Source organism: Camelina sativa, chromosome 17 (assembly GCF_000633955.1).
Source record: "Camelina sativa cultivar DH55 chromosome 17, Cs, whole genome shotgun sequence".
Taxonomy (NCBI): Eukaryota; Viridiplantae; Streptophyta; class Magnoliopsida; order Brassicales; family Brassicaceae; genus Camelina; species Camelina sativa.
In genome coordinates this window covers 11,404,023-11,416,846 of record NC_025701.1, presented here as the reverse complement: position 1 = coordinate 11,416,846, position 12,824 = coordinate 11,404,023, and the positions used below count along the sequence as shown (strand labels likewise).

Below are 12,824 nucleotides of genomic sequence, written 5' to 3'. Positions count from 1 at the left end.
AGCATGCACGAGAGACATGAATGGAATGCAATATTAACACTCAGTCACATGTAGGAAGAAACATGGGGGACAAGTCAAAAAAAAAATGCTTTGTAACTATTATTATCAGTGAATAAAAAAAAATAACTTCTTTGGTCTCTTCCTAATGTTTTATAACATTATATTTTACATTGTTTGTTACTTGTGTAAATAACACTCATTCGATCTACCAAAAATAAGTCAGTAACTGGAAAGTCTGGAACCTTGTGGCCATGACCATCTTTTTTTTCAGTTTCGCGGGTGGGTCTTAAATTAATCTTATTGGGCCTTAAAGCGGCCCATTAATAAACTGAAACAAGATTTTTAACCCAATCCGAGTAATCGGAACCAAAACCACATGATCGTTAATCAACGGCCAAGAAATGACGGCTCTACTTCGTATCGTCTCTCCGGTGACCTTCACCGGCGGTAACCTCCCGGATAATTCCCGTTCTCGGCGGGGAACGGTGGTGAAATGCTCGAACGAACGCCGAGTTCTATTCAACCGCATTGCTCCAGTTTACGATAACGTTTGAATCAATCCCTTCCTTTGGTCTTATCTCCTTCTCATCTTTAAGCTTTTCAAAATCATTTTGTTCTCATATGGGTTTTGTAGTTGAATGATCTCTTAAGCTTAGGCCAGCATCGAATTTGGAAGAACATGGCTGTCTCATGGAGTGGGTGAGAGTCTTATCTTAGTAGTATATCTCTTTTTGTCTATGTGTTCTGTGTTTTAATTACTCTTCTCTAATTTTGGGTTGGTTTAATTTGAAAATTAGGGCGAAAACAGGAAATAACGTTCTTGATTTGTGTTGTGGAAGTGGTGATTTAGCGTTTCTCTTGTCTGAGAAAGTTGGTTCAACTGGCAAGGTTTGTGTTTCTTGCTATGTCTTATTTGTGTTCTTGAAATTGAAATGTGGATTTGTTTTAAAGACTTGGTAATATTTATTATAGGTGATGGGTTTGGATTTCTCATGTGAACAACTAGCAGTTGCAGCAACTAGACAGAATCTTAAAGCAAGGTCTTGTTACAAGTGTATAGAGTGAGCACTGGTAAAATCATGCTTGTTGTTTCTGTTCTAACATCTCTCGATGAAAGACTCAAAAAACTGAAATACGTTTTCAATGGTGTTGATTAGGTGGATGGAAGGTGATGCTCTTGAGTTACCATTTGGTGATTGTGAATTTGATGCTATTACAATGGGTTATGGTCTTAGAAACGTTGTTGATAGAGATAGAGCTATGAAAGAGATGTATCGGGTTCTGAAACCAGGTCTGTGTTTTTTTTTTTTCTTTGTATATTTGACTTTTTTAGCAAAGGTTTTTGCGGTATGCTTAGTTGTTGTCTCCTGTTGGTTTTCAGGTTCAAGAGTGTCCATACTTGATTTCAATAAGAGCAACCAATCCGTTACTACTTTTATGCAGGTGCTTGTTTTTACTATACAGACTGTGATGTGTGATTTTGCTAGTTATATTTTTTGAGGAAATAATTTGGTTTTGTTAGGATTGGATGATTGACAATGTAGTTGTCCCTGTGGCTACTGTTTATGGTCTTTCAAAGGAGTATGAATATCTGAAATCTTCAATCAACGGGTACCTAACAGGTTCGTTCTCTGTTGATACCATATATGCTTTTTCCATTACACGGCACAGCTGCTATTCTATTGTCCAGATCAAAACTTGAAAGGCTTATACTCTATCTATCGTGTTTTGATTAGCTGATTGGAATGTGAAAATGTCCTTTTGTAGGAGAAGAGCTAGAGACTCTTGCTCTAGAAGCTGGCTTCTCAAGTGCACGTCATTATGAGATAAGCGGTGGTTTTATGGGGAATTTGGTCGCTGAGAGGTAACGTCCGACCAACAACAGATAGATTTACACTATCTTTATCTGGATTTTTATAAGAAAAGAGAAACGCTTTGCGTTAGGATGATGCAGATTGATCTATTAAATGTTGAGGAATTGTTTTTATATCTGTATAACTTACTTCTGTGATCAAACTGTCAATGTAATCTGTTTCTGGTACACTACACTCTTAGCGATCCCAACGATGATTGTGAATCTTTTCTCCCAGTTTAAGCATTTTTGCCTCTGTTTATTTCTGCCTAGAGTAAAAAGATTTCAATATGATCAACAAATCTGATCCATTATTCGTCTAGTTTGGTTCTGTTCACTTGATTCGATTACATGATGTTCAGAACAAATACCATAAACTTTCAAATATGTTAGATTAAGTATTAAGAATAAAAATAAAGCCTCTGATTTTTTATAGTCTAGCATACATCTTAATAGATGATTAATCGGGCATGAAGCTTCATAATAGCTTCTTGGAACATATCACGTTTTCAGAAGTAAAATTAGGTCCCGGCATCTTCAATTTTGACACAAACATTGAAATTTAATGACATAAACTATATCAAAAGTACACTAAGTAGTAAGTAGGTTATCTGTTATACTGTCAAGTAATTAAGTCTTCGCATCTTCAAATATTTTACTATTGAATAATTCTTTGTTTGATCCAATAAGATCCATCTTTTATCTTATCAATTACCACTTGGTTAAAAGTAAAACTAGAAATATTAGATCAGCTGGACGTAATACTTTCACCAATCTAGAATTACCCACCAAAACAGAACAACAAAATAAGTTCAAACACAAAAACAAAAAATATTAACGAGAAAACGATAACCCACTATAATACCTAATTAACAAACATACCAAAATAGTTATGTCCGGTCTAATTCACCGGTGGCAAATTAGTCAGCAACTTACTAAATATAACCATTTTATTGCATCAGCATATATAAAACTCATGACCTCCCTCCTCCTAATCAAAAACTATCCACCCATCCGGTGTTTCAAATCACAAACACAAGAACGTATATATTATACACACAATATATATACGTTTCCGTGTACATACTACATATACGATGTCTATCAATCCCTGTATGACAATCGTCGGGACGATCTTTGTCCTTATCGCCACTTCAAGCCAAAGCGTGGCATCGTTGGGGCTTCCTCTCGTCGACCCATGCACGGTGTCGGATTTCCCAGCATTGTGCAGAGGCACAATCAAGGGTCAAACGAATGTGAACGCAGCAACGGACGTGGCCATTAGAGAGTTGATGAAGCGTACGAGGCAAGCCAAAACAATCGCCGAGAAAGAGCTGAAACGCGATGGAGGAGTCGCGACTTGTTTGTCAAACTTCAATAGCGCGTTTGATAATTTGGACAAGGCCCTTAAGAACATTAAGGAGAATGATGGTTTTAGCCTTAACATTAACCTTAGCGCCGCGTTGACGGACTATGATTCTTGCAGCGATGCGATGAAGGAGACTCGGGAGGTTAATGTTGTTTACAAATCCGCAGGAGTTTTGTACCAAATGGCTGATAATTGCTTGGCGCTATCAACCCTCGTTAAACTATGATAAAGGAATTTGGGGATTTCGAAGAAGAAAAATATGCTAATGTTTTTATGGGTTTATTTCTTTGTTATTTTGCTTCTTTAATTTGATTAAGTTCACTTTTTTAAAAAAAGAACAAGGAAAAAAAATAAAAAAAGAGGAAGATCATGTGTGTGTGTATGTATCTAGTTTGTAATTTGGACAACGGGTTCTAGTTTCAAACATGTCAATATCTGTTCATGTCTTAATTGTTTTAATTCGCAATGTTGCGTAGTTAGATACTTAGATTTACGTACTTCTCTTTTTTATCTCTTTGTATTTGAGGTTCTGATTCTGTAGGTTTATTTGGGGTGGAAGTAAGCATTTTCAACCTTCGGCATTGTAAAAGTTGTATCCAATTAATAGGTTTTCTTAATTTGGAGGAAGGAGATCGTGTATTCAAAAATCCTCAAAATGGTAGATATCGCAAGTTCAATGTTGTAATCTTGAAATATTAAGTACACTACGTGTATTTTTTTTTTAAATCTGTGCAGCCTGTAATATTTTTTTAATGGTTACATCAATGGACAACTCACAATAGGTATCCATGATGATGTACCCTAAACAAAGTTCATGCATGGTCCGAACATTAACGTCCAACCTTTCACGCCGCTTTTATAAATCATGTCTCATCATATCACAGTTAATAACTCCAACGCCGAATCGTACTTTGTTTCAGACTGTATACACAAAACACAATAGTCCTTAATGATCGTAATTAACTAAGACTCACTGGTATGGAACGAGATAAATTTGGAAAAAGCTGAGCTCTCGAGGTTGCTTTACAGACACGATCATTGCTCTTACATCAAACTGTTTCCATTCTCCTTTTGTTAGCTTTAATGTTCATCTTTAATTTTCTTCGCCTTTTTCTTTCTCTCTCACTATCCATTAATTATTAAAATGTTAGATTTTGTTGCATAGTTTATATTCCAAATCAAGTTGAAGGCAATGCTAAGTATAAAATAGTCGTCGTCTGGTCAACTTTGCTCTGTAACTTTTTTTGTGTGTGTTTTTTTTTTGTAAATTAAAGAGGAGATTAATGAGAAATAACAAAAACATGATTGGTAGGAACATTCATAATTCACACAGCCAATCATGTTTTTCTCAAAAAATGAAATTTAATATTGAATAGAAATCCAAAGGCAACATTACATTTTTGCATGCTTTGGGGCTCAATCATTCCCTCGATTTTAAAGACTGGACAATATCATTCGGGCAAATAACACTCTCGAGGTCCATATATTCCACACTTTGTACTTGACTAATTTTATTATGAACGATTCTTCTAACCAAATTATATAAATTAGTGAATTCTAAAAACTTAAGGTGACTAAGTATGTACGTAGTAAAAACTGGTCCACAGTTTGACCAACATGATAATCAAACCACTTTGATTTTATTTGTTTGCCAAATGGAAATATCCAAGTGGACGATCACTTCCATATATAGATGATGACTCTGAGCCATATCTATTAGCTATGCATCTCAAGTAGTACTATGCTTAACCAAACTTATCTATCTTTTTGTGTTATATATTGAATATACTCAAATTGGCCTTATCGTTTAAATATTTAGCAAATGGATAATTATATTTAAAAATTTTGGGTTTAAATAATGTTTAATTTTTGTCCAAAAAAAAAAATAATAATAATAATAATAATGTTTAACGAACGTGCTCTTGGAGTTTAGATGTTGGAGCGTATAAGTACTTCATGCATGTATCCTTGCAGGTGTGTTTAGTCACATGAAAATTCATGCTTTGCAAATCATTGTGCCCAATTGCTGTGAGATTTATGGGAAAATTATATTACACTTAAATAAATTTTGGGACAAAAGACAATGTACCCTTTGTTATATTCAAGAGAAATCGAACAACTCATAGTCTCATACGTACCAAAATTAATTTGACAAAATGTTAACCAACTGGGACTTTTAGTTTTCTTTGACACGATGGATATTCAAAGATGTGGAAAGTGGAAACATAACGTAAAGTTTGAGAATAGCTGAGGAAATCAAGATTTAAAGTTTTCAACTTTCATCTTTCAAACCAAATCTAAGTTTTACCACAAAAAAAAAAAACCGTTTTCACATAACGATAAAGCTGCATCAAAATCTCTTCTCTTCTTTTCATCATTTAATATAAAATATCCCCCAAATCCCTTATAAATAAATAGTACTATTAAACACCATTCCATGATTTCATCACTTGCCAGTATTTATATCACCTTATGTGTAAACCCACATGCTCCAAACCATTCTCAATACTATAATTCATTTATTTTTGAGCTAGGGGTGAGTTGATTCATTTTTTTCTGGATCTTTGGGTTTTGGGGGTCTAGGTTTTCTTAGAGAAGTGACTTATGTCTTTAATGGGTTTGTTGAAAGATGTGTCAGTGACATGAAGAAGACGAACAACAACAACAAGCTTGCAATAAATGTTTTCCTTTCATCTTCATTACACAACACCACATAAGACAGTGTTTTAATACTCTTCTGAAAAGTCAATCCGTGAAGAAAAAAGAGGAGATTCATCAGCCATTGCAATGTCGTCTTCTTGCTTGATGATCTTTACTTTCATTTTCTTACTCTGTCTCTTATCCTCCTCTGCTTCTCCACCGAATTCGACATCCGAAACTGTCACTCTCCGGCCACAAAGAGAGATTCAGAAGCTGGAAATCATCAGAAAACATCTCCAAAAGATTAATAAACCAGCCATCAAGACCATTGAGGTATTAATCCAAACTCTATATTTACACTGTTTTATTTCTTCTATATATATATCTAAGTAAAGTTATTAATGTTCTTGTGATGTTTACAGAGCTCAGATGGAGATACGATAGATTGTGTCCCATCTCATCACCAGCCTGCTTTTGATCATCCTTTGTTACAGGGACAAAGACCAGTGGTACTCACATTTTCTTTATTTTCTCATAATTTTTTGGTTTTCTTTCTCAAAAAGTCTCTAAAGTTTACTGAACATGTTTTAGGATCCACCGGAGATGCCCATAGGGTATAGCCAAGAAAATGAATCCCATGAAAATTTCCAGCTTTGGAGCTTATCCGGTGAGTCTTGTCCGGAAGGTACGATTCCGATCAGAAGAACGACGGAACAAGACATGTTAAGAGCAAGTTCAGTCCGTAGATTTGGTCGGAAAATAAGGCGCGTGAGAAGGGATTCGAGTAGTAACGGCCACGAGGTACGTATCATTATGTTAATTAACTTTATCATAAAGTCAGACGTTTATATACTTTTCTTAATTAATGTTTTTTATTTATACAAATAATACCAAAAACCACCTTTCTCGCAAATCTTTGCAATTCTATAAACAGAATTTTACTTGTCAGAGTGAATATTATTCTTTCCTCAATTCGATAGAGAATTTTTATAAAAAATTGAAAGATTACAAATTATACTAATACTTTTAGCATTATGGAAATAAAAAAAAATTTGTAGCATGCGGTTGGATACGTATCGGGAAGTCAATACTACGGAGCAAAAGCAAGTATAAACGTATGGACGCCACGTGTCACAAGTCAATACGAGTTTAGTCTATCTCAGATTTGGGTCATCGCCGGTTCTTTCGCCGACGATCTTAATACCATCGAAGCTGGTTGGCAGGCACGTGCCATCATCCATCACCTCCTCTCTCTTATTATTATTTTTTTTAGACATTTAATTTTGGTATTACTGTTTTATTGTAATGTTATTTGTATCTCTTGTATTCACTATAGATAAATGTTTCTAAATTTGATATTGATTTTGTATGACAGATTAGCCCGGAGCTATACGGAGACACTAACCCAAGATTCTTCACCTATTGGACGGTATAAATATTTTCATCCTAGTTCAAAACTTTATTTTTATCTTTTAGTTAAAAGCGTTTTCTTTTCTCTACTCTACAAATTATTGAAATTATACATATTTGTTTTCTTGCAGTCGGATGCCTACCAGGCAACAGGATGCTATAACCTCTTGTGTTCTGGTTTTGTTCAAACGAACAGTAGAATCGCGATTGGAGCAGCGATTTCCCCCGTTTCGTCGTATAAAGGCGGACAATTCGATATAAGTTTATTGATATGGAAGGTAATTATCCTCATCAATACATCAAACTGATTTAATGTTATCCCATACGTTAGTAAACTTATACTACTATTTCTCTTCATTTATAATTTTGTATAACCAATTGCTTAAGTTTACGTTATATCTTTTATCTAGATTCTAATCTCATTTGGTGGGGGCACAAAGAAGGCCTTTAACTTGAGTTTTGAGCACTCAAGTGCCTACCAAATAATTATTGCACGTCATACTAATTTCATAGAATTGTCTCTTAACAATTTAAATCAAATTTAGTGTCTCCCTTAAACCATACGACTACCCTTGATTATAACCATGCACATGGCTTATCTATTAAATGCTTTACACGGTCAACACAGCTCACTCAACTTTTTACATGTATATATATTTAAGAATTTCATTTTTGATAATTTAGGACCCAAAGCATGGACACTGGTGGCTTCAATTTGGATCGGGTACACTAGTTGGATATTGGCCTGTATCGTTGTTCACACACCTGAGAGAGCATGGGAACATGGTCCAGTTTGGTGGCGAGATTGTGAACACACGACCTGGTGGTTCACATACTACGACTCAAATGGGTAGTGGCCATTTTGCCGGTGAAGGTTTTGGAAAAGCGTCTTACTTTAGGAATCTTCAAATGGTAGATTGGGACAATACTCTTATTCCGATATCTAATCTTAAAGTTCTTGCGGATCATCCGAACTGTTATGACATAAGAGGAGGAGTAAACCGGGTTTGGGGTAACTATTTTTACTACGGAGGACCGGGTAAAAACTCGAAATGTCCATAGAGGCGGATAAAAAGTCAAATTAGTGTTTTTGAGCATACGTAGATGAGATTTTTTGGCATTGAGGGCTCAGGACAAAGATCCGGAGACAATGTATCGATTGATTAATATGATATCAAATGTGTAAATTTATAATATGAAATATTTAATTGGGGTTATAATTTTTTCCTACGTCTGTCTGTGTCTCTATAAACCAGGCACATAATATACAAACTGACTATTGTGGCTAAACACTCACATTCCATCCCTCAAAATGGATGATGGTATTTAAATGGTTTTTAGGTTATAGTTTTTGATTTTTAGTAAATATCACTTAATTATCATAGACAAAAAAACTTGTTTTTGTAAACATGTTCATGTGTGTATTGTACTATTAGATGTAACTCATGGAATAAGTTTTTTCCTTGTTCAAGTTGATTTTATTCTACGATATTTACTTCTTTTTATTTTGGGCAAACGCTAAGATAAAATTTTGTAGAGAGGGTAAACGTAACAAATGACATGTAACTGAACATTTTATGTATTTGAAATTCATATCCTACTATATTAATTGGGAAGTACAAATATGAAATTAACCTTTAAATATGTAAAAAAAATATATTTAATTGCCATTAGAAAAAATTAATTAATTAAAATAAAACATTCTGACAGATCAAAAATAAAAAAATGTGGAAAAATAAAAAAAATCTATACAAATCAAAACTGATTTGTACTTGAAAAAAAATAAAAATTAATAGCTGAGATTTTTAAAAAGTACAGATAATTATTAGTTAAAAAATTATTTTCTCTTACTAATAAAATTATGATTTTATATCCAAGTAGACAATAAAATTATTTTTAATAACTAGATTTCGAAGATTTTATTAAGATTTTAAATTATGGTTATCCTATCATCTTTTTTTTTATGTTACTTACAAATTGTTTGGAATTTTCATATAATACTAATGATTAATAAATATGCAGAATTTTTTCCTGAATATGTTGTGATTTAAATTTTTAAAAACGAGAATATATTACTTTTTTTTTAATGTAAAAGATATATCTCCTAGTTTGACTTATTATTTAGGGATTACAATATAGATTTTGTTATTTTCTCTCTCAAATTCGATAAAAAATTATAGTAATTTTGTATTTAGCATTAGCAAAGAAAAAAAGATAATTAAAGAAGCTTTCCTTTTGATTTGATTAAATCTTTCTATCTTGCTATCACGATCGGTCTTGCGCAAACAATCTTGCTTTGGTAATAATCCTATAATGATTTGATTTTTGATCAGTACGTAATTATATTTTTGAAAGATTTATTCAATTTTTTGTGCATTTTTTATTTGACAAAATTTGAAGTATGACAATTTTTCTTTTCTAAAGTGGAACGATATGATAATGACGTGATTGATTTTTTTTTTTTTACTTCCTTTTCTATTTATAATCTTTCAAATAGAAAATAGAAGAAGAGTGAGATATATATATTGGAACCAAGGAGCTTATTACCAGCACAGAAGAATCTATAACTTGTTAAATTTGGGTTTATTAATTTGTATGGGTATTTTAGGTACAAATGACCATTTAAGAAAAAAATTGTATATAGACCAAAAAAAATTAGTGATTTTTTTTTTTCCAATTATCCTCATATTTATAGTTTTTAACTGATGGTCCCATATAGTCTTTTCTGTCTGTAGCTTATGTTAGTATATTTGTTGATTAACACTTTGCTTTAATATAATATTATTTGTAGATGATTTAGAATTGAGTGAAGCAGTGTTGGAGTGTATTATCCCTACTATCATAAAGGGACTTGGGGGTACTTCAAAACAAATCATCCATAGACGTTAATACAAGAAAACACAGCAGTTTCTAACTGCCAAATCTGTCAGAAAACTGTTAGAAACAAGCATTTCCTACCATTAACCGATGATAATAAATCGGTTGGAAGTCGTTGGTCGGAAATTATTTTGGTTAGAAATTGTTGATCAGTACGTAATTATATTTTTGAAAGATTTATATAATTTTTTGTGTATTTTTTTTTGTAGGTATTTTAAGTATGACAATTATTCTTTCCTAAAGTGGAACGATATGATAATGACGTGATTGATTTTGTTTTTACTTCATTTTCTATTTATAATTTTCCAAATAGAAAATAGAAGAAGAGTGGGATAGTGGGATATATATATTGGAACCAAGGAGCTTATTACGAGCACAGAAGAATCTATCATCTGAAGAGGTTTTGTTCCTTGATCTATTTATGAGTATGGAATTGCTACCTGTATGAGCAAATTCTTGAGAGGCTTGCGGTGAAACCTCTCTTTAGATTCAAGTGTGTATCGAAACAATGGAGATCTATAATAGAATCTAGGAAATTCCAAGAAACACAGTTGATCCGTAGGCAATCACATCAGGATCCAGATGTCCTTTTGGTGATAACACTGTTGATCCAGACTCTCTAAGAACTTTAGTGGTCGGGTCATCAGTTTCGCTCAAGATCCGGATTCGTTGGGAGAACACAGTGTACCAAGTTTGTAGTAGTAGTTGTGACGGTTTGATATGCCTCTACGATCTCTACAATTTAAGTATTGTGGTGAATCCCATTACAGTAGTAGTTGTGACGGTTTGACGGTTTGATATGACGGTTTGATGGCATCGAACTTTTCCTTTATCTAGCTATCAACTACTCACTTTCGATGCTTGGAAACAAAACAAAGACACTGCCCCTTTCCTACAGCTTGGATTCGGTAAAGACAAATTCAGGTGCATATACAAGCCGGTCTGGTTATATAACTCATTCGAGCTAGGCCTTGAAAACGCCACTACATGTGAAGTTTTTGATATCAGCACCAACGCTTGGAAGTTCGTAGTTCATGCCTCTCCTTATATGATTCTCTTTGCTCAGTATCCTATATATATATTTTGATGGCTCACTTCATTGGTTCACCGCCCTATATGAGGGTGAAACCAAGGTTTTGTCTTTCGATTTTCACACGGAAACTTTCCGAGTCATCTCCAAAGCTCCTTTTGTTCACGACTCTGATACAGTTATCGTCATGTGCAACCTGAATAATTGTTTGTGTGTGTCCGAGGTTAAGTGGGACGAGCAAAAGATATGGTCGTTCAATGCAGAGAAGGAGGCATGGGATGAAATATACTCGATAGATCCTACCTTCAACTTTTCAATGGTTTGGGTTCCACGACTTTGCACTCAGGCCACTAGCGGTTTTGGGGAAGAACAAGTTACTGCTTTATGAACGTGATTGTGGGGATTCACTGGTGCTACATGATCCACAAACCGGATCATATGGTTTAGTTTTCACAACTAACTCAAGTGCATATATTCTCTCTTATTTCTAGAGTTTGATCTCTATATTATAAAAGTAGCATGTAATTTTTATCTATGAAGGGCTAATAAATAAGATACAGATATACAGTGCATCATCATTATTTGTGGGGTTGAGCTAATTATATATGTATAGTTGTATACACAGCCTATTTATAACGAGTGCAAAGCAACAAAAACACGTGGGCAGTTCATCTGCATGAGTCATCTTCGTTTAGGTAAACTCATTAATTGCTTCAAAGTACTTTTCACTCACACAGATTGTGAAATTTCAAACTTTAAAACCTAGTTTAGACAGAGACCAGAAATAAATCTATGTCAGCTCGTCAAAATCGACTAAAATTTTCTTGTCTCTCTTTGTTATACTAATTTTGAACCGGTAATTATACTACGCACGCACTCACACCTCAGACAAATCTATCAAGAAGTTTCTAGGCAAGTCTTTGGCACACGGTGAAGTTGACCATACTAATCCTAGAGGATTAAAAAATCAAGCATACACAAGTACACACAACAACAGTCCTTATTATATTGTCGAATAGAGAATTTTCATATTTCTGTATAGTAAGTGTGGGTGTCAACATAATAAAGAAGGGTGGACGTGTGTAGGACTAAATCAATATGGTCCACAAAATAAAGTTTATTGGAAATTTCACGAAAGATGAAGAAGAAGGGATACTCCGGAAACTTGTATGCATGTAAAATTTGACTTGACAGTTCAGCAACTTCCTCCTACTTATACCAACCAGACAATATTTTTAAAAAAACATTTCACCATATCTTTCAATGGATCCCACTTCCCAAAAATATATACACACGTTGCACATACATACTCACAAGAAAGCATCAACCACGAAAACACATTAAAAGGAGAAAAAAATGAAATTGACGTGTGCGTTTTTCATTGGTCCGTAAACAGAGCTTGTTTCATGCGTTAACGAGTAACTTGTGTGTGTGTTTATGAGCCAAAAACAACAAAAACCCATTTTTTCACAGAGAGAAGAATCATCTTTGATTCAATGTTGATACTTTGTTAGGGTTTCTTCCTTCTTTCTTTCTTTCTTCTTTCTTTCTTTCAAATTAGTTTCTTATTGGGTAGTCCGTAGAATCAGAATTGGGATTTGGTTCAATCTTCGTTGTGAAAAAAAAATCAGATTTTGATTACTGGG

At 33.9% G+C, this 12,824-nt stretch overlaps 3 protein-coding genes and 1 pseudogene across 3 annotated transcripts; all 4 read left to right on the top strand.

Moving 5' to 3' along the window:
* On the top strand, positions 361 to 2,112 carry LOC104756704 (2-phytyl-1,4-beta-naphthoquinone methyltransferase, chloroplastic-like). The gene is made up of 8 exons (XM_010479330.2): positions 361 to 548; positions 635 to 699; positions 798 to 888; positions 973 to 1,061; positions 1,158 to 1,291; positions 1,382 to 1,443; positions 1,523 to 1,622; positions 1,768 to 2,112. The coding sequence occupies exons 1-8, from the start codon at positions 402 to 404 to the stop codon at positions 1,866 to 1,868; spliced, it is 789 nt and encodes a 262-aa protein (XP_010477632.1). The 5' UTR covers positions 361 to 401; the 3' UTR covers positions 1,869 to 2,112.
* Positions 2,858 to 3,527, top strand: LOC104756703. The gene has a single exon (XM_010479329.2). It carries the CDS (start codon positions 2,950 to 2,952, stop codon positions 3,445 to 3,447), a length of 498 nt encoding a protein of 165 aa, XP_010477631.1. The 5' UTR covers positions 2,858 to 2,949; the 3' UTR covers positions 3,448 to 3,527.
* LOC104756701 lies at positions 5,539 to 8,491 on the top strand. The gene is made up of 7 exons (XM_010479327.2): positions 5,539 to 6,194; positions 6,284 to 6,370; positions 6,453 to 6,662; positions 6,920 to 7,084; positions 7,237 to 7,290; positions 7,403 to 7,549; positions 7,956 to 8,491. Exons 1-7 carry the CDS (start codon positions 6,009 to 6,011, stop codon positions 8,331 to 8,333), a joined length of 1,227 nt encoding a protein of 408 aa, XP_010477629.1. The 5' UTR covers positions 5,539 to 6,008; the 3' UTR covers positions 8,334 to 8,491.
* Positions 10,407 to 11,690, top strand: LOC109129881 (annotated as a pseudogene).